This window comes from Salminus brasiliensis, chromosome 1 (assembly GCF_030463535.1).
Source record: "Salminus brasiliensis chromosome 1, fSalBra1.hap2, whole genome shotgun sequence".
Classification (NCBI taxonomy): domain Eukaryota; kingdom Metazoa; phylum Chordata; class Actinopteri; order Characiformes; family Bryconidae; genus Salminus; species Salminus brasiliensis.
In genome coordinates this window covers 53,022,543-53,045,399 of record NC_132878.1, presented here as the reverse complement: position 1 = coordinate 53,045,399, position 22,857 = coordinate 53,022,543, and the positions used below count along the sequence as shown (strand labels likewise).

The 22,857-nt window shown below is 41.9% G+C and overlaps 1 protein-coding gene across 1 annotated transcript in view; it reads left to right on the top strand.

Moving 5' to 3' along the window:
- The first annotated feature begins 1,639 nt into the window (after positions 1-1,639).
- Positions 1,640-22,857, top strand: part of cracd (capping protein inhibiting regulator of actin dynamics) — a 37,639-nt gene continuing 16,421 nt past the window's right edge. The window contains exons 1-2 of the mRNA XM_072682628.1: positions 1,640-1,842; positions 20,069-20,181. Of these exons, the coding sequence (XP_072538729.1) occupies positions 20,121-20,181 (61 nt within the window). The 5' untranslated portion in view covers positions 1,640-1,842; positions 20,069-20,120. The remainder of the gene's footprint in view (positions 1,843-20,068; positions 20,182-22,857) is intronic.

The following is a 22,857-nucleotide window of genomic DNA, read 5'->3' as shown; positions in this document are numbered from 1 at the left end:
ATATTATGCTATATATTATCTGAGCCTCACCCCAAGCATTTCAATGCATGTATGTCCTGATATGATGTGCAAATGACAAATAAACGTTCCAGTGGCCGTGAATGTCTTTGTTTGATTGATAATAATAAAACTGGGAAATCTAAACAAACTCTCTGACCTTTTAATATGTTTCACCTCAAACTGTATTTTTGTCTAAACCATTCTCAAAACTATCATAAAACAACATCTCAGACATCAAGCAGTGCAACTGTAACCGTTTAATGTAATAGCTTACGGAAGGTAGCTTTTAGGGGGCATTTAAGGTGCCATACAGTGCAATTATTCCATATTCTAATTAGTTCTCTGATGTCAATATTGAACATAGCTTTGTAGCTTAGCTCTGTCATTATTTAAGTTTATACGTACAAAAACAAGTTTTTCACAAACAAAAAAGTTTTATCAGATTGTGCTGATGATGTAGTTATTTAAGTTTATTTGGTTGGTGTGGTGCAACAGATAACACCACTACCTGCCAGTGAGCTACCACACCATGTGGGAGACTGGGGTTCGATTCCCGGTCTGGGTGGCTATGCTGCGCTACACCAATAAGAGTCCTTGGGCAAGACTCCTAGCACTACATTGGCCCACATATGTAATACCAGTAACCATGTAAGTCGCTCTGGATAAGAGCGTCAGCTAAATGCCGTAAATGTAAATGTAGTTTGTGGTTAGCTAGCAGATGAGATGGTAACGCCAGTTGGCAAGGGTTAACTTTTAGCCTAGCACAGATACCCATTTACCGCCTCACTTTTGAACCCCAGATCAGGCCTCAGGAAAAGCTGCAGTCACAAGGCCTAGTTCACGTTACAACCTATAGAGTGTGGTGGTGATGTACTGCTCTCCAGTGTTACTGAGGCACAACTGTGGCAAAAATTGCGGCTAGCTTTGGCTAGGAATCGAAGGGCTTTCTCTAGTGGGTTGGGTGTATGTAAACTTTGGAGGCGCTAGCATAATGAGCCAAGGCGTAACCTTTTTACAGTGGATTTTTCTTTTCAATGAAGGTACGGACACGGTCAGTCGTTTCCATGTACTAATCTCTCGTTATGCCCAAAATATTTTTTGTCCAAAAACAGTTTTGCATTCTGTATGGAACCTTTAAAGCAGCATTATGCGAGAATTGGTATTTCTTGCTCCTGGGCTCCCCCTACAGTCAGCAAGTGTAAGCGACATGCTTTAAACATGCATTTCTGGACAAGCTGGTCACTGTCCATCACTGAGAGTGAAAGGCGCATGTGGGCTGGACGGGAATACGGGACGGGATGTTTCTTTGAAGTTACACAGGGCGTTTAGCTGCTTTCTGAGCCCCCACGTAGCAGCGATAGCATTGCTATTCTCATTATTACAGGCAATGGAGCGTCACTATGGTTATCAAGCTGCTATTTGTTATGGTGTAAATGCTCCATAACGATGCAACTTAGTGATGGGGTAACTCAGACCAACAGCTAATCAACGCTGAGGGAATTATAAGAGCCCTCCACAGCTCAGACGTTTGGACACATTGGCCTTCACTTAACATCACCTTCTCTTCCAGGCTTCCCGCCACACCCTCGCGAGGTCACGTGCAGCTGTGCAGCACGCGCAGTCCTCGCGCGCGCCGAGCACCCCAGAGCCTCGCGCAGCAGCATCAGCAACACGCGCGCACGCACACGCGCACGCGCGCACACATACACACACACACACACACACACACACATCCACGCGCGCGCACGCACACAAAGAGGTCGGTCGGAGCGCGCTGGACGCAAAGAGGAGCATAACGGAGCGCTGCGGGACACGAACAGCGGTCACAACGCGCGCGGGGAGGTAGGACCTCTTTGTTGTCTTCTCCTTTCATTCACTGCCATTGTCTCGAGACGAGCACGGCTCGCTTTGTGCGCGCAACGCTGACCTTGCCGCGAGCTCGCGTTTCCTTCACGAGACCGTTCTCCACGGCGGAGAAGCGCATTTCCGCACTCTCCAACATATTCCTGGGGAAAACCGCCGTTGAGGACGTTGACATCATCCCTGCTGCTTGCTACGCGTGCTGGGAGAAAACGCCTCGCGTTGTCCCCCCCACCTCCTCCTCCTCCTCCTGTTCCCCTCCACCATCACCATCACCATCACCATCACCACATCCTCGCCTTCCATTAGCCCGGTTTGCACCGCGTCTGTCCTTTTCTCTCCAGCTCTAAAAGAGACGGTAAGACGTCGCGCTCCAACGTTCTACCCGTCCTCGAGCATTCACGATTAGCCGATGAATCGATTCAGCGCTCGAGTCGATTAATAGATATGTATCCTTTCGTAAAGCGTCTCGTGCATTGATTGGCCCCGGGGGTGATGAGCTGGTGCAGACAGACAGACAGTGCTCAGTTTGGCTACGTTTTCTTTCTTTAAGGCGCAGACTAGCCCCCCTCACCAATCCCACCCCCCCCCCGGCACCTTCTATTGTGCCAGCGGGACACCACCGATAGCACAGACAGCTCCCTTCGCCACACACACTCGTGGCACAGCGTTTGATGCACCAGCCGCTGCACAAATGACCAGCATCTCTCAAAACATCTAGCATACATCAAGATGTGCTCAGCATTTGGCAGTGATGTGTGTAACTAGGCCCACTGCATTGACCCTGGTGTGCAGTGCTGGTGGCACATATGACATGTGTGTGTAACTGGTCTGTGCAGTTGGAGCTGTTCTCGTTCTCACTGGCGTGAAAATGGTGGTCCTAGACGATGCAGGCGCCGACTGTTTTTGTTAATCAGGTTCCGATTTCCCCCTAATCCTCACAATGCAGGTGCTGTTATTGATCACACCCCAAAACAGCTGAGGATGGATTTCGCATTGAAGGGGTGTTGTAGCATATTCCACGAGCAGATGTGTACCCCAGCAGTCAGAAAGAAGTGTACACATTAAACTCTGATATTCTGGATGTATTTAAAGGAATATTAACCATCATATTTGGTGGAGAACCAATTAAACAATGCAGGGCAGCCCACTGCCCATTACGTGGTGGAGAGTGTGGATGGAGCGAGGCAGTTCAGAGATATCATAGTCACACAAACTTCAGATTTAAAGCAACAGCGCTTCAAAAAAAAGGAAAATAGCATCACTGTTGTTGCTACGCCCGGCTTGGTATGCTGCTTACCGGGCTACGTGACTGTGGATATGCAGGTATATGTGTGTAGAATCCAATAATATAGCTCTACCAGGTTCAGTTCACATGCTTCTTTCACTTTCAGTGACGGTTTTGTATCTCTCAGCTTGTCCAGAAATGCACGTGTAAACCGTGGCTGAAAGCGTGAATTACACTTTTTGACTGTAGGGGGAGCCCAGGAGTGTTGCTTTAAAAAACACTGAGAACTGAGTGGGACTGCAGTGTTTCCCACAAAACCGTTACTTGAATGTTTGGCTATCCAAACTTGCAGCATTTCTTCACTTGTTTTCATATATTTTAGTAGGACTAATAATAAAGGAAAATTAAAGTATCCATGTTTTTGGTGGGAAATAATTCATATTGGACTTATATATTTTATTCGATCTGTATTAGTGATCATGTTGTTTAGTGCCAGTAATCATAGCTAAGTCAGAAAGACCAGCCTATAGATCACAGTCCACTGGATCTAACTAAAGTTCTTGTTCCCAAGACTTCTACAGAATCTGACCTGAGGACAAAACCATTGATTTCTTGTCTTATTTTACTTTGTCTAGTCGATAGCCCTTCATCTGTATGTAATGCAATGCCGTGATGTTTCACTAAAAGACCTGAATCTCAATTTTCTGATGAGGACAAGTAGGAACACGTCATTATTTACTGTATTTATGAGACGACATGTTCATGTGGGACTCCCTCAAGGCCAAAGGCACAAAAAAGAGAAAACTGTTAACACACAAAGCAAAGTGCTCTCCCTTTTTTATATATGACAAAAGGTTTTGTTTAGCTCACTATTGACTTTTTCCACCTACTTTCTCCAACTTGCAGCTTCATCCAAAAAGGTGAAACATTAATTGATTAAAGTCTGCAGCTTCAGTCAGTCAGCAGAGAAACACACAGAAAAACAGTTCTCCTAAGGTGCACCCTCCCATAGCAATAATTTATAAAGAAAGTGATTAATATTAATCTGTGAAAAGTGCTGCATCAATGTGAGATGGCCAGTCGAGCAGAAAGGTCTCTGGGCCTTTGACCTGAGCACAGTTGCTTTTGAGAGTAGGACAGGTGATCTCACAATCAGCCAGAAATGCTCTCAGGCCTTGTTTACACGTCACTAAAATACATTGCATATCTGGACGTTGTCTGAATACACATTTGAAAGCAGGGTTGGGTAGTAATGGATTAGGGATATACAGTGACATGCAAGCTAAAGATGATGGTCAATTCCCCTACCCATACATATTCTCCCCATGTCACATGCAGTGCACAGGGAGGGTGAAGACAGACACACACCTACTTCTGACACATGCTCAGCCAGCCAGCGCCTCTTTTCCCAAACTGACGCTGCTGCAGCCAGCAAACGCTGGTGTTAGCCAGCATTGCACTGGAGTGATGTTGGGAGAATGTGCCATCCACCCACCCTGGAGAGAGCAAGGCCAGTTGTGTAACGGCTAGCAGCAGGACCTGGATTACTGTCACTATGAGCAGTCCTCATAGTGACAGCGCTTTACTCTGCTGGACCACCTGGGGTCCCTGGTCGATACATTATTTTAGGCTACCAGGATTTGATGGTATTTCTCTGAATCCATTCTTCTCTCTGCCAGTGAAATGATTCCTGTGCCACTGGCTGCAACACAAGCCCAAACCAGGATTAATCCACCCTCATGCTTAACAGTTGGAAAGGTGTTCTTTTCATAGCATCTCTGTTGTAGCTTCATCGATCCACAGGACCTTTTAGTCTTTTAGATGTTCCTTTGAACACTTCCGACGCTGAATTCTGTGGTAAGGACGCAGGAAAGATGTCCTTCTGATGACCCTTTCATGAAGGTCATATTTGTGCAGGTGTAGCTGCACAGTAGAACAGTGCATCAGCATCTTCCTGATGGTCTTTTGCAGTCAAACAGGGGTTTTAATTGACATTTTTAACAATTCTACAAGCAGTTTAAGCTAATTAAGGTCTGAGATCTTGGTAAAAGTTATCAGAGAGCTCAAACTATTTGCATGGTGCTCCTTTTCCAAGCAAAAAATAATACAGTAATCTTGCTTAAAATGTGAAGAATGTGTCATCTTTAAATGCATGCCTTTTGGAGATCAAGTCATTGTCTACTCAATTAGCTATTCACAGTAACAGACACTTGGGGCACCAGGGATGCCCAAACCTTTGCATGCCACTAAATTGCAATGCTTAGATGTGGCCATTTCACTAAACATGACTGTTTGTAAATGCCTATGTTTTCTTTTCATCTTCATTGAATTTTATGCCTAGAAAAGGTAAAGTAGTCCAAAAATAACGAAAAGTAATTGTATATTAATTACTGTGATAAAATGCCTGAATTAGTCGACCATGCATTGGGATCATATCCATTTGCATGTGTGTGTGGGTAAATGCAATGCGGCCAGCTTGGCTACAATACACGGTCTAGCGCTTCAACCACAACTTTCAATATGTTTCTCGTTAAAGTTATTTTTAGCCGCCTTATGAATGCGAAGTTAAAGGCACGCTACACAGTTCTCTCAGAACTTCTGGCTGTGAATTTAACCCATGATTTTTTTTCTTTGCCATTGCATAATGTTTTATAAAGAAGCAAACAAAGTGTAAACGCACCGTTTAGGCTGAATGACGATCCAATTCGAATGTTAAAACCATGTAAACAGGGCCTTTACAGATCTGCCGAAAATGATGCTCAAATCCACATTAACTTCAATTGCATCCGCCCTTCAGTCTCTTTTGTGGAAGACAGGCTAAAAATAGAACAAAGCACTTTATTGATTCCCAGGAGTAACATTCATATTGCCTCTGGCTACAGATTTATATGCATTAGCACAGACACAGTCATGTATGGAGGGACACTACCAGAGATCCCGATTGCAAAGCCTACAGGCGATGCCACAACTAGGTCAGTTCAAGCAAGATAGACGTGATGAATAGACAAACCCTTAGCGTTGTGTAAACATTTCAAGATAAATGGACAAAAGTAATGGTCCAATATTACAATACTGTTATGTTATCGACATTAAAAGGAATCCTGCTGTTCAGACAAGTAAGCATCCAATACATATGTAAAATACATCATTTACTATTACTAGTAAGTACTAGTAGTTAGGAGCCATTTTTATTGTGCCATTAAATGGTTGTTCTCTCTCTCTCTCTTTCATCCACAGTGTGAGGAAAAGTGAGCTAAGTATATAATTGAACTCAAAAATATCAGTCAGCCTCTTGGAGTTCTACATAATATGGGTTCTCTATAATGACAAAAAGAGAGACCTGTAACAATAGTGGAACCCCATTACAGTTGCAGTCAGAGATATTCACCCCCCCCCCTTAAATGGTATTACGGTGATGTGTGTGGAACTGAAGGAAAATATACACATGACATAAGTTTGAGTTTAAATGAAAAATTTCTTCTGACAATTTTTCAAGTGCAACATTAGTGCTTGGTGCAACATCCTTTTGGCTGACAAGCTTCTGACACCTCTCTCGTGGAAGCTTCCAGTTCATTAATCCTATTCAACCATGAATGTATTAATGGTTGACATTAATACATTTGTCCCAGCCTATTCTGTAAGTCTTTTGCAGTTGCACAGTGTTTTTCCTGTTGTCCTAATGAGATGGGTAAGGCCTCCTGACAAACTTTTGGGCTTTCTTCAATGGCCAGGGATGTCTCCTCTTTCAACTTTTGGGACATCTCCTTAGTCTTCACCATGGTTGCAACACACCTTAGAACACATCCCTGGGTGGTGTTTATGTAAACACATCACAGCTGAAGCAAATGATGGAGTTCCCAATGGGTTAGTCGTGTTTGAACCCAACTTCAGGTGAAACAGGCTAGCAGGGTTTAGGATCAGCAGTAATTGTCATCTGCAGGTATTGAGTATTTAAGTAGGTATTAAGTATTTGGTATTTCTTGCTCGCTTTGGGCCACCCCTAAAGAAAACGCTTTACGAGATGAGGAAACAGAACTGTCACTAAGGGTGAAAGAAGCATGTGGATTGAGTAATATAACAGGATTTTACACTTATATGTAGTTCTTGCTGCATTGCACTGCATCTTGTCCGCTTGTCCAAAATGACATAGTGCAGTTAGCAGCGTGCTGAGCACTGCTTATTACAGGTCAGTGGAACATCAGCATGATTCTGGAGCTGCTATTTTGTGGTAAAAATGCTACAAATATCCTGCTACTCTAAAATACTACATTTAGCTAAAAAGTTATGAATCCCTACTTGGGGTACTTTCATGTAGTGTTTTTTCTTGTATATGAAGAACCATTTAACCAAAGAATCATTAATGCAGACAAATGAGTCTTTGCTTTTTCTAAATAACCCTTAAAGTACATTTTGTGGGTGTGTAGAGTTACACTACCCAAGAGCATTTTGCTTATTTTATTATAAATAAAGTCTGGTTGAATCCAAATTAGTCGTTATTTACGTTGTGTCCACATTTAATGATAAATGGACCAGTAAAACTCACTAGAAATGACTTTTTACATTGACTTTGATTAAAAACAAGGAATATATATATATATATATATATATATATATATATATATATATATATATATATATACAGTCATGCCCGAAAGTATTCATACCCCTGGCAAAGTTTGACTTAAATTTACTGTTATTTAACCAGAAATTATATTTTTGCCTGGAAATGACACAGGCATCTCCCAGGAGATAACACGATGATGTACAAGAGGCATCATTGTGGGAAAAAATATTTCTCAGCTTTTATACACATTTGAACAAAAAGTGGCATGTCCAAAATTATTCATACCCTTCTCAATAATTAATAGAAAAGCCTTTATTGGCTATTACAGCAATCAAACGCTTCCTGTAATTGCTGACCAGCTTTTTGCATGTCTCCACTGGTATTTTTGCCCATTCATCTTTAGTGATGAGCTCCAACTCTTTGAGGTTCGAGGGTCTCCTTGCCATCACCCTGATCTTTAGCTCCCTCCACAGATTCTCAATTGGATTCAAGTCAGGACTCTGGCTGGGCCACTGCAAAACATTAATGTTTTTGTCTGCTAACCATTTCTTCACCACTTTGGCTGTGTGTTTTGGGTCGTTGTCGTGCTGAAATGTCCACCAGTTCCCAAGGCCAAGTTTCTCTGCAGACTGCCTGATGTTGTTGTTGAGAATCTTGATGTATTGCTCTTTTTTCATGGTGCCATTTACTGCGATCAAGTTCCCTGGTCCATTGGCTGAAAAACACCCCCAAAACATTAGGTTCCCACCACCATGTTTGACAGTGGGGATGGTGTTCTTAGGGTTGAAGGCTTCTCCTTTTTTACGCCAAATGGTGCACACATCATTGTGGCCAAACAATTCAATTTTTGTTTCATCTGACCATAAAACAGAACACCAGAAGTCTTCTTCTTTGTCCAGATGAGCATTTGCAAAGGTCAAGCGGGCTTTTGTGTGCCTTTTCTGGAGAAGTGGTGTCCTCCTTGGCCTGCGTCCGTGGAACCCAGCAGTGTGCAGTGTCCGTTGAACTGTCTGCCTTGAGATGTCGCCACCAGCAGAGTCCAGATTCACCAGGATGGCCTTGGTGGTGATCCTTTTTGATTTTGATTTTTCTTCACCTCTCTCACTATTCTCCTGGCCAGCACAGGTGTCACTTTTGGCTTCCGACCACATCTTCTGAGATTTTCCACAGTGCGGAACTTCTTGTATTTTTTAATAATACTTTGCACTGTAGCCACTGGAACTTGAAAACATTTTGGTATGGCTTTATAGCCCTTTCCTGACTTGTGAGCGGCCACAATGCACAGCCGCAGGTCCTTAGTGAGCTCCTTTGTCTTAGCCATGACTGTCCACAAACCAACTGCAGAGAGCTGCTGTTTTTCTCCTGTTGAGTTGATTAAAACAGCTGTTCCCAATGAATCAGGGTAATTAGGATGCTTTAAAACAGCTTGGACTATTTGGAATGGTATAGAACTTTGGATTTTCCCATATACTGTGACAGTTTTCAAAGGGTATGAATAATTTTGGACATGCCATTTTTGTTCAAATGTGTATAAAAGCTGAGAAATACTTTTACAAACACAGTGATGCCTCTTGTACATCATCGTGTTATCTCCTGGGAGATGCCTGTGTCGTTTCAAGGCAAAAATATAACTTCTGGTTAAATAAAAGTAAATTTAAGTCAAACTTTGCCAGGGGTATGAATACTTTCGGGCATGACTGTATATATATATATATATATATATATATATATATATATATATATATATATATACATATATATACTTGCGAGAGTCTTGGAGGGTTTTTTGGGTGACAGTGATGCTATATAATGTTTTAATAGTATGGGGCATTTAAACATATGACATATTTAAGGATATATTTAATTTTAGACTATATTTAGCCTTTTTGCCTACAGTAACCATTTCAAAGAATTAATAGGAATGTGAGGTGTGATATTGACAGATTTCCCTCAAACAGATTTACCTTACTTATGCGCAGACTGTAAGGCCTTCTACACTATAGGGCAATAGGTCACACAGCCAAGGGCAATAGGCCACTCTGCCTGAAAGTGTTTTTAGAAGGGCGAATGCTGCCTAGCAGTCACACTAGCATGCGGGTCAGTCAATATGTCAGTTGGTGACAGGGACATGCATGCGATCATGCCTTCAAGCCTCAGGAACCAGTTCCTTTCTCTGTTTGTAGAACCAGCATTCATCTATACCCCTAATAGAACTGCATTCATAGGCTGTGGTGCCCTGCTGCTGGCCCCGTGATACTGTATAAAATCTCGCCTTTATAAAGTTATCGCGAACGTTTCAGCCAGCGAGGGTGCATGCGCCTTCATGGAAGGGTGAGGCTGTCCTCCTCTGAATGGAAGCTGTTTAGAAGGAGTGGTGTTTTTGTGAGAATCAGCTAGCACAGCAGGACGCACACAGATGCTGAGAACAGACAAGACAGAACAGGGCACTTTAGACTGCTGATATGAATCAGAATGGACCAATCATAATCAGAGAGCACCACTGACAACAGCGTGCCTGTTTTACTGAGTGGAACATGAAAGTGAGGGAGAAAACGAGAGAGAGACAGAGAGAGAGAAAGGTGAAGAGCGAGGAAGAGGGGCAGAAAAAGAGCACTAGATTTTGTGAAAAGAGGGGAAAGAATGGAGGGGACAGAGGGTGAGTGGGAGTGAATATGTCGTTTTAATGAGGGCATTGAACCGCATGAGTGTGTGTGTGTGTGTGTGAATGTGTGACCCTGTTATGGGACCACTGAGTGCCTCAAAGACGAAGGCCACATTCATCAGATTCCAGTTGTTGTTTATCCAATCTGCTGAAATATAGATGCATTCTGTATTAGAGAGAGAGAGAGAGAGAGAGAGAGAGAGAGAGAGTAGAAACCTGTTTCTGTGACAAGATGCTGTAATTACATTTCTAAGTTCAACTCAATATCTCCTCTCATTTTAAACAGCCTTTCTGCACTGTAACTAACTTCAATGAGCTCTAATACACACTGGGACAGGAATTGCTCTCTCTCTCTCTCTCTCTCTCGCCCTCTCTCGCACTCGCTCTCTTTTTCTATGACAAAGAAGCCGACCCACAGCAGCTATTTCTGCACATAAACAAAACAGTGATGCATCTCTAATTTCACTGAAACCGCAAAGTCATGTTGTTCAGAGTCCTCAGCCAAACACACAGTCTATGCTGAGAGCTGACAGTTGCATCCTTCAGTTCTGTTCCAGAGAGAGAGAGAGAGAGAGAGAGAGATAGAGAGATAGAGAGAGAACCCTTCCCACACTCCTTTAAAGTATGTTTGGTATGTCAGGATGGAGAGTGCTGCTCACTTTTTTTGTCTGCTGATGACAGAAACCCTGCAGAACTGCAGAGGTGCCAGGGTGCATCGGACCATTCAGGTGTAATGGGCCATAATGTTCAGCAGTCAGCGCCCACCTACCTAACCTCAGCAAGGAGGTCCATGGTTATCAGACAGGCAAAAGCTAACTTAGCTAAGCAGCAGAATTGCCTTCATTGAATTTGACTAAGCTTTCCGAGACCTTTGAGAATACACTATATGGACAAAATCAGTCCACAGGTTTCAATCAGTCCCAATGCCACAGGTGTAGAAAATCAAGCACCTAGCCGTGCAGTCTACCTTTACACACATTGCCAAAAAGGTGGGTGCTTCTAAAGAGCTCACTGAATTCCAGCGCAGTACTGCAATAGGAGTCACCATTCCAACAACAGTTCAGTTGTTGAAATTTCTGATAGACCACATAAAGTAACAGAGTGGGGTCACAGAGTACTGAGGAACATAGTGCATAAAAGTCTTGAGCACTCTGCTGACTCAATAACTGCAGAGCTTCAGCCTTCCTTTGGTATTAACATCAGTACAAAACTCTGCACTGGGAGCTTCACAGAAAGGGTTTCCATGACCGAGCAGCTGCTTGCTAGCCTTACATCACCAAGCACAATGATAAGCAATGGAGTCAAAATCTGTAGATAATAAGTGATTATTTTTACTAAACAAGATGCAGTTTGAAGAACAAGCCTCCATAAGAAAAGTGCAGGAGACAAAAAGAGCTTTGGGTTGCAGTGCTCACATGTTCACTATTAATTTGTGCCTGTGTTTGCATGGAAATTCCTAGTAGAATGGCATGCACACAGTTGCTAAGAATAGTTAAGAGAACAGAAGATGAACTGATCTCTAAAGGGCATAAAGTTAAAGATAACAAGAAAAGGCATCAAATTGAGGTCTGGAAGACCAAGAAAACGTTCTGAGAGAACCGCCTATAGGATTTCTAGAAAGGCAAATAAAAAACCCTGTCTCTACCTTCAGATCCTGAACACACCTCAAAATCCACCACAGACCTCCGCTAGATGCCCAAGCTGAAGACTTTGCCATGGCCCTTACAATCCCCTGGCCTCAAAAGAGCAGTGCATAAAAAAGATGGCCCAAGAATCTCACATAACTAGAAACCTTTTGCAAGTAAGAATGGAAGAAAATCCAGCAAACAAGCACTGACTAGACTCTTAGCTGCTCTTGGTGCCAAAGGGAGTTCCCAAACTTTTGCTTCAGGCCCTTTTCCTTTTGTAACTTGTTTCTAAGTCAAAGGTGTTCCTTTACTTTTTGATAACCAGGGCATCACCAAGCTATTCACAACAACAGATATTCTTGCCCCAAACCTCTGCATGCCACTGAGTTGGTGACTGGTGGTAATAACGGCCTGTCTTAGGACGTATCCACTTTAAGATTGGTTTCATTAAGAGCTTTGATGTTGGAATGGAGTTCATTAAATACTTGTAGGCTGGCCTATAAAGCGCTAGCATGCTACAAGAAGACCTGGAGTTGGTTACCGGTTGTATTGCGTGAAGCTGGTACGGCGTTCTTGGGAACAGCTAGTGTTCTTATACATTATGCACTACGATTTGAAATGCTTAATGCACCTGTCACAAGCTGTCAGTGTACATTTTTGTGTCCTATGAAAATGTTAGCTGTGGATATATAGAATTTACTGCGTTACTGAATGACTTGAACTAAAGGTGGAAGCGGCTGTACCACGTGGTCATCCAGATAAGTCACATATGCTAGATACACTCAAAACACACTCAAAATAGATCTAATGCAAGTACACTGTTGGATGTCAGGTATTTTCTTCACACTGTAAAATAAGGCATGTGCGTGACAGGCCTGGCCCCCGGATTGCTCCAAACGAACATAGCGATTAACTGGAAATGCTTAGACCTCAATGCAGTTTGGCAAGCACGTCTGAATTCAAGCGGATTTAGGCCGTGAAATATGTCTCCTGTGTGATCCACCCACCCACCCACAATCCCCCTTCCTACTTCTAAAGCAGGAGGCTTTCGTATCCTACGAGACTCCCTGGAAGCTTGAACGTCCATATGAATGAACGGCGTGGCCGAGCTGAGGAAAACACTGAGTTAACGTTTAATTCCGCCGTAGTGCTTTAGCAGAACGAGGCTATGATAGATCAGTGGGTTCGTGGCCCTGGTCTGCTTTTCCCACAACTCCAGCGTGTAGTGTCCTCAGATCGAGTCAGATTGCTTTCAGATTTCCCTGTGCATTAGGCCCGTGGGAGTGAGCGTTATTAAATGTGCCTGCTTGCTGCCAGAGACGGGTTCACTGCACTCTTTGAAGTGATGCTCAGCCGAGGAACCGCGCTACATTTCTGCCTCCAGACGTGCTACATTTCTGATTGTACATCACTGAGAATCACTGATTTATCCCTGAATACACAAGCACAGCAGCATTTTGGCTAACAGCTACACTCCTGCACATGTATTTGTGTTCAATAATAATAAATAAGAAGAAGAACACCTTCTATTTACATAGAGCAAGGTTGCTTTGCAATGCTGTACAAGTAATCCTAGCTGAGTGACACTAAGAAGCAGACAGGGAGCAGAGTTGTTTAATTCAATCTTAAAATCCAAAAGAAGATTCAGAAGAACTGAAGGGGGAAATAGACGTACAGTCTTAAAGAGATCTGGGTTGGGAATTCCACCTAGTAAGGGCTACTTTACTAAAAGATCTGCCACTGAGAAGATTGAGGAAGAGTGTAGTGTAGGTGACTGTTAGTGGAGTGCTGTTAGAAGGCCTGAGGGTACGAGGGAGGCAGTAAGGGTGGAGGAGCTTCCCAGGATTTGCCTTCAGTGACAACTACATTGTCATCCCTACCACTTACAGGTGGAACAGGGGGACATAACAGCGTTCCTCCAGGCTCTAAGTTCAGCACACACACCCACCCACACGTGAGAGAGAGAGAAATGTAGTGCAGTACACTATACCGTCAATATCCAGAGCATGACAGCACAAGACAGACAGTCTAGGTGTTAGGAAGGAAGGTGGTAATAGAAGCCAGGAGTGGTGGTACTTCTTTGCTACCCTTAATTAGCATAAATATAAATATATATATATATATTTATATATGTATTATCACTATTTTTATAGCTTTTTTGTGACAGCTTTTAGAGACAGTAAATTCTTCAGATGTCTGATTCCACTCATCACAACTGTAAACAATTCTGACCTGCAACATTTCACATCAAACCACTCTGACTGCCTTTGTGTACTGATTAACCTTTTAATCTTCATTTATTTATTTAAATTGGTGGAATTCCACTGTGGAAGGTATAGTGTGATGGATACAAGATTTACAGTAATAGAACATTTATCTTCTTCTGTCTTCTTCTCCTCTCCCTTATCTTAGTCTCCTTCTTTATCTTATACTTCCTCTTCCCCTTCTCCTTCATCTTCTCTCCTTCTCCTTCATCTTCTCTCCTTCTTTATCTTATACTTCTTCTTCTCCTCCTCCTCCCCCTCCTCCTCCTCCTCCTCCTTCCTTTTTTCTTCTTCTCCTCCTCCTCCTTCCTTTTTTCTTCTTCTCCTCCTTCTTCTTCCTTTTTTCTTCTTCTCCTCCTTCTTCTTCCTTTTTTTTCTTCTCCTCCTCCTCCTCTGCCTTCTTCCTTTTTTGTTCTCCTTATCCTCCTCCTCCTTCTTCCTTTTTTCTTCTCCTCCTCCTCCTACTTCTTCCTTTTTTCTCCTCCTCCTCCTCCTTCGTTTTTTCTTCTCCTTCTCCTCCTCCTCCTCCTTCTTCCTTTTTTCTTCTCTTTCTCCTCCTCCTCCGCCTTCTTCCTTTTTTCTTCTCCTTCTCCTCCTCCTCCTCCTTCCTTTTTTCTTCTCCTTCTTCTCCTCCTCCTCCTTCTTCCTTTTTTTCTTCTCCTCCTCCTCCTCCTTCCTTTTTTCTTCTCCTTCTTCTCCTCCTCCTCCTTCTTCCTTTTTTTCTTCTCCTCCTCCTCCTCCTTCTTCCTTTTTTCTTCTTCTCCTCCTCCTCCTCCTTCTTCCTATTTCTTTGTCGTTTCCTCCTCCTACTCTGTCTCCTTCTTCTTCTCCTCTTCCTCCTCCTTCTTAGTCTCCTCCTCCTCCTACTCCTTCTTTCTTTTTCTATCTTCTCCTCCTCCTCCTCCTTCTTCTTCCTTTTTTCTTCTTTTCCTCCTCGTCCTCCTTCTTCCTTTTTTCTTCTTTTCCTCCTCGTCCTCCTTCTTTCTTTTTCCTTCTTCTCCTCCTCCTCCTCCTTCTTCTTCCTTTTTTCTTCTTTTCCTCCTCGTCCTCCTTCTTCCTTTTTTCTTCTTTTCCTCCTCGTCCTCCTTCTTTCTTTTTCCTTCTTTTCCTCCTCCTCCTCCTTCTTCTTCCTTTTTTCTTCTTTTCCTCCTCGTCCTCCTTCTTCCTTTTTTCTTCTTCTCCTCCTCCTCCTTCCTATTTCTTTGTCGTTTCCTCCTCCTACTCTGTCTCCTTCTTTTCTCCTCTTCCTCCTTCTTCTTAGTCTCCTCCTCCTCCTTCTTTCTTTTTCCTTTTTCTCTCCGTTTCTCCTTTATCTTTATCTCCTCCTCCTTCCTCTTCTTCTCCTTCTTCATTCTTCTTCTCCTCCACCACCTCTTGCTTCGTCATCATCTTCTTCTATATCTTCTTTTTACTCATTATCTTTATTATTTTTTTTGTTAAATTGAAATAAACAGTTGATTGTAAAATGTGTAAAAATATAAGTACACTTTAAAGTAGAAGGTAAATTCAGATTAGTTTGGAAGTTTAGAAAGAAATATGCTTTTAGCTTCAAAGATGCTGGACTGCCAACTCATATGAGCTCATAAGCAACCAGCGTTGGAGCTAGATTTTTTTTTATAAGAACACAGTAGTGGTCCTTAATCTCATCTCTCTCCCTTTCCTTTTCTGTAGCATGTGTGTGATAAGATAATATCACATAATACTTTTGATATGTTTCCCTGGGACAGAAAGAACTGGAAACGTTCAGAGCCAACTGTAATTATAATAGAATCACCTGTCCTTTTGTCCTGTGTTTTGAGTTTGTGGGAAATCTCTGTCCACAATAATAGGCTGTGTGCAGACAGTTATGGCTAACTGAGATTAAGCTAAGAGATTCAGTGTCATGATATAGAGATGAACTCTGTGGTGTGCCACAAGTTTATTCATGTACACACTCGCGCACACACTCACACACCCTCACACCCTCACATATTTACAGTTGTTCAACAATTCTAGTCTTTGTATGAGTCAGGCCGTTTGAAATGATCAATGCCCATCTGTTCCTCCTGCTCTGCTAAGCTGGCTGAGGAACAGAGTGCCATTCTGTTAGCAGAAACAGAGATGGCTGTATAAACCATACTACCTCACCACGGTCACCCACTCTCCCTCTCGCTCTCCTCTCATTCTTTTCCTTCTTTCACCGTCATTCCGTCATGCTCATGAATATGCATGTACACATACTGAACATTTATTTCCTCTTCATTGTTTTTCTCTTTCTCTCCTCTCCACATGTGTGGACACACAGTCTTCCATGCACAGCATGTGGAAGTCACACACAGCCTAACTCAATTAATACGATTTATTGTTATATTAAATCTTAAATATTTACACAATTAATATTTCTTAAATGTAAACTTTTTAGTTTCCAGCACCTGCAGTTAACGAATAACTCCAAAAGCTGTGGGAGTGCAAATGTTACCACTTGCCCCATAAGTGTGGTTAGTTGTAGAAGAAGAGAGGGCTAGTTGTAATAGTCATTAAAATGTTGGGTAAACTGGTACAAACACAATTATTTCAATACAGTTATTGTTTGAACCAGACAAGCTTCCCAAGTGATGTACATAACAATACATGCATCAAAAGAATATGTACAAAAAATAATAATAAAACTAATATACATACTTTTTTATGTCCACCAGCAATGCATCTTGCGCTGTAGAACCCTTGTTGGATAATGATACTATCTGTCTTTTATATATCTTAATTTATTTTGCTAAAAAAACGTATTATGGTCAAAACTGGACGTTCCTTCCACAAAGATGTGGTTGAGTCAGATTTCCAAATAGCTGTCTATGAAGAGGCTTAACTCTTGAGTTCCATCAGAGTTCTGAAAAATGTACCAGAATTTGGTCCCCTCTACAGTTTTATTTGCCAAAAGTTAACTGAATCAACTATAAAGCTTCTAGAGAGGGGGTATCTCACTATGTCATGCCCTAAATGCTCTATAATGCTCTATTTCTATATAACATAGCTGAATATATAGATGTATAGAATATATAGATGGATAGATTAAAGTCACACAGAAGGGAGTTCTGTGATTTCTACGTACTACTCAGTAATCAAAAACAAATAATAAAAAAAAACTAACAAAAAGAAAAGAGTAAATCTCAACACATATCTGTCTACTTGTCAAAATCTGCAGATTAGGGTTGCTATGGTATTAAGAAAAGGTGACTAAAAGCAGGTATTGTGTTTTTTATTATTTTACACATACACACACACACACACATATATATATATATATATATATATATATTAGGTCATGCACTTTCTTTCCCCTGCACTATAAATACAGTTTGTTGCCGTCACACAAAAACCTTGTGTCTCTATTTTGCTGTTTTTCACTTTCTGATGTATTTCCATCTGCCACTTGTTTTTTTTTTTACATTGTGCCAGTTTTTTCCTTCTCTTGTATGGTTGCAATTATTGAGATATAAGATGTTTTAAAGATATTAAGGATATTTTAAGGATAAGGATATTTTGCATGCTGTTTTTTTATATATATTTTTTGAATATTTTTTTATGTGACATTTTTGCATTTTTTTGCATGATGGATTGTATCTCATGAGGAGCTTACTTGTGCTACATGCTTAACATTGTGCATTATTTAGCCCTATGCTAAATGTTTATTGTGTAGTAACATAATTTCTTGATCATATATCATGTATAGTTACCAACACACACACACACACTCACACACACACATAGTTGCTCTTCAGGTCACACTGCACCTGCGCAAAGTGACACCTGACTCCAAGTAATGTCCCAGTTACACAGTAACAGCAGGCAGGTGGAACGGACACACACACACACACACACTGCACACACACCGCACACACACATACATACATACTGACGGATACCCTCTCACCCCCCCAGGATAAATCGACCTTAAGGTAAGCCTACATTCATATAGCCAGCAACTGTATCTTCTGATGATACGCAGTCAAGCCTTCATTGTGAATGAAGTTAGAACACAATGATCTTCTGTTCTCAAAAAACGGCCGTTATTTCATATTCCTGCCATGCCAGCATGTTCAGTCAGGCCTGTGCTGCTGTTTTACTGTACTCTCTGAGAGGAGCGTAACGGTACACTCACTGTAAAAAAGCAAACCACTTTGTGTTGCGCGAAAACCAATGAACCATCTATTGTGCTTCTCTTCATTCTAGTAGTGCAATTCAGAAGTGTGGTGTGCTGTGAATAAAAAAAGTGGTGGTGTACTTTTGATATTGCATGAGTATGCCGAGCCGTATGGGTTCATTTTTAGGCTGTTAGTTTGTTGGTGAGTGCATCACTTGATCCTGTAGTAGGTGCTCCTCTGCTTCAGCTCCAGTGTGTCCTTTTCTTCATGACATATCTTCTTCTTCATATCCATCTCTCTCTCTCTCTTCATTCTCTCTAAATATGCTCCTTAAGGCCAGCTGTGCAATGTTGGCATTAATGATCATTTAGCTTTGCATTGTATAATCAGTGTAACAATCTGTGGTTAGGTCAGAAATGTGTACCACAAAAAAGATAGCTCTTAATTATTGGTTATACAAACAAAGCGTCAGCTAATTAGTCAGAGTCAGAGGCACAAACCTAACACGGGGTAAATGTAGCAGATTCCATATGTAGTTAAACAAATCCTGTACAACATGCTTTAGGTGATTTCTTCTGTGAGTTCTGACTACATTCTAACAGAAATGTAGTTGTTTTTCATTTGTATACAAACCCGCCAGACCTTTTAACAAATCTTACAGCTGCTCTATGGGGGACACTGTGACATTTGCACTATTATTAATAAAGAACACAGGCAGTGATGCGTAGGTTGACTGTATTAAAAATATGAATCGTGCTGAAATACCTAAAGGATTCAGCTCAGAAACTTAAAGTGCTAGTTTGGTTCACGCTCTTTCCTGCATTGGAATAATTACACAATGCTAAAGAACATACAAAAGATCCAGTGTATGAGATGCAGTCTCAAATTGATGGGAAAAAGGATGAGCTTGTCCAGAGAAAGGGTACAAGTATGTTGATTCTGACAGTTGGTTGATTTGACGGACCCTGTCTTTCACGATGGCTGAGACCCAGTTAACGCCTTAACACCCATCCCAGGCTTATTCCACACTAAGGTGTATTACTCAGTAACTACAGGGACCTCTGTACAAACTGCTGGAGCTATTCTTTGGTAATAGTAGTTTGTAATAACACTTTTGACCCACCAGTGGTCCACAGCCTTTTTAAAGGGTTAAGCAAAATAAGCTGGATGATGCTTCCTGAGTTCGTGCAAAGTGGGGCTATAACGTACTTGCTTGTTTTCTGCAAGACATTTTCCGGGAAATCAAAATATTGCTAACCTGAAGAAGCTAGTATTAGAAGCTAGCCCAGACAGTAATTACATGGCAATTCCATTCCATATTATATTATATTTACATGTGTCATTTTGTCATACTGCAAGACTCTTTATGATTAGTTACATTGTTTATTACCATAATTTTGCAGACGATAATCGTTTGTACATTATTATTCAAGCTTATTAAACGCATGCTTCGTGAGCCAGTTATTCCTTTGACAGATCTATTGGTAAGTCTATTGTATTAACCCTTTTTAAGTGGATGTTCATAGTAAACTAATTTTAAGTAAGGGTTATGGGCTTCCATTACCAGAGATCGTTTTACATGTACTATGTATATTGTCACCATAACCACTTGCAAAATTGCCATGTTTGATAACCACACACAGTCTGATGCCATTAATACCATTATACCTACTGTTTCATTATGATATAGAGTGTAGAGTATAGACATGATTCACCAGTTGTGTTATATTTCTCTCCTAAGCGGCAAGGAGCAACAACAGGCAGTAATAACAGGTGCAGAAGCTTGATCCACAATGTTTCCTAAGGTTTTCCTGCAGTGGTGTGCGGCCCTTTCCTCTTGTGCAGCCAAACTAGGTAAAGGTGCACCGCCATGCGGCACAAACACAGGCCCCATTGGCTGGCTTCGCTAAATGCTATGCAGTCCTCCATCCCACCAGTGTTGTAGCTTAGCTATGCCACTAAGCTACTCCAGTGCAACTTCAGGGCAGGCTGAAGGTGAACTTGCCTTAAGAGGTCTGTTGGATAAAAACGATGTATTGATCGCTGTATGACTTGGCTAAATGAGCTGCCTTCATTATTGCAGAATCGTTGTCTGACTGAAGCTGAACATCTGTGCTAGACCCATGAAGTTATGATGTAGAGGAATGCTACTGTGCTTTCTGCCTTGCTGAGCTTTGTCTCTTATGTCTGTTACAGTGCAAATACAGTATGCTAAAACATACCGGGTGCTTTTCTCAGACACAGATTAAGCCAAAGTCTACGCCAAAAAGCTTTCCATTGGCGAAGCACTATTGATATTTCCAAGACTAGGCTTAATCTGCATCAGGGAAACAAGCTTTTAGTGGCATATAGTGTCATGCATTAACTCCGCAATGTCTAATTGAAGTCACGTCACTGCGTTGCATCTATTCTTGCAGTGTGAGCATAGTGCCATGTTATGATCATAAGTGCTACTTAGTTGTCTGCTGCATCGGCCACTTAAAAATGACTAAGCACTGCTACTTAGAGCCACCACCAACACAGTATATAGTCTTCCACCAACACATTATGATTACAAATGTTGACGTCACTCCATTGCCAAGTGACCAGTACAGTAACAACCCCTTTCGCCACCGGTGGAGAACCCTTTAGGGCCTAAGTATTTCAATACTACTCTTATTCATCTTATGAATTTATATTTCAAGTTTTGGCTGGAAACAAAAGAGTTGAAATCAGAACAGTACAATTAGCTATGGTATTTAGTACAGCCAGTCTACTTTTCCCATTGGTTAGGTCTTCAGGAGTTAGACTGAACATAAAATGTCTTTTACAAGCTTGTTAATGTGCATGGACTGTTAGCGTTGCCTTAACATTATCCAAAAGGAGCACTCGCAAAAACAATTCCATTGTTGCAAAGGTAATTTTTCCCCATTAATTAGGATAGTTAGATTAGGTTAACTAACTTTTGACTTTTATGGCTCGACCTGAAATGTAAAACTCGTTGTTCAGCCCACGCTTGCCAGGGTACCGAGAGCCCTGAACAGGGACACTTGAGCGGAGCTAAAAACGAAGAGAACATTCTGTCAAACAGACTTTTTTACAAAGACATCGGCACTCCTTAGTACTGCTTTGGCTTTCACAACGCATCCAGAGTACGGATAGTTCTGGACTCGGTTTAATAACGGTGCCGTACCGTACCACCCTGTCCAACGGAAAAGCCCTGACACTTTATTGTTTTCACATTTTTATGCTCGGTGTATCCATAGAACATTGTGGGGTTTTTTTTTTTTGGGGGGGGTTTGTAGAGATGAGCTCACACTGCTGCAATACCAGTAAGCAACAGCTATGCTGGCTTGTACATTTGACACCAAATTGGACCAAATGTCTTCTGTTATGCTCTTTTATCTTTTAAATACATGCACATGCTAAAACGATAAAGGCCGAATACTTAGAGCTAATGCTAAAATGTCTGCTGGCATTGTCAGATTTGGAACAGGGCCTTCTACATTCATAGTTAGACTGAAAGTATAAAAAAAGATCTGAGGAAAGGTTTAGAAATCGGCTAAAGTTCTTGAACTACTCTTTCCTAAAGCAGAGAAAATTAGCTTGCGCTAATGTGCTGCATGAAGCTTAGATTGTTGGCTAAGTGAGCATCATGCTTCTGTTAGCCACGATGGAGCTGCAGCTGTGTGTGTGTGTGTGTGTGTGTGTGTGTGTGTGTGTATGTGTGTGTCTATCTGTCTGACTGACTGAGGCAACATCTCCGAATCCAGAGCACATGCTGCTCCTCGTGCTTCTACCATCAGCCCATCTGCAGCTTCTGCAGTACACACACACACACACACACAGACACACACACATAGCCACACATTCATATATTCAGTGACAGTCACAGAACAGCACATACACACTTGTTTCTGTCACAAACAGGCTCACAAACATATTCCCACTAATGTTGATGATGTTACACTGCCTGGAGATTGAGCAAGAACCTACGGCTTACTGGTTTTTAAACTGTGTACCTCGTTAGTATGCATAGGATGCTGATTGGTATCTCATCGTATGGACCCTCGTGTTGTTTTTGGCTTCCCCACAGAGACAGGCCTGGTCATTTTAAAAGCAGACATGACACAGAAAACCATGTAAAAGGAGCCACACAGCAGACAAAAGGTGGCCTGGATTCAACTTCCACAGAGAGGGCAGTCTTCTAGCCCTCAGACACACATAAAAAGGATGGAAGAGGGCTTTTATTTACTTCTGATTTGAGCTTCTCTGTTTTTCTCTCTGTCTCACACAGACTCACACACACATGCTCAGGCCTAGACAGAATCACAAACAGCCAGACATGCACATACACACACAGAACCCCATTTAAATGTGCATAATAAAATGTGTCCTCAGAGCCAAACTGGTTAACACTGCGAGGCTCTCTCTTCAGAATGATCTCTGTGTCCACACACATACACACACACACACACACATACATACATACACACACAAGTGGTTGTCGAGAAAGGATCAACACACGGCTTTCACAGGCTCAGACGACAC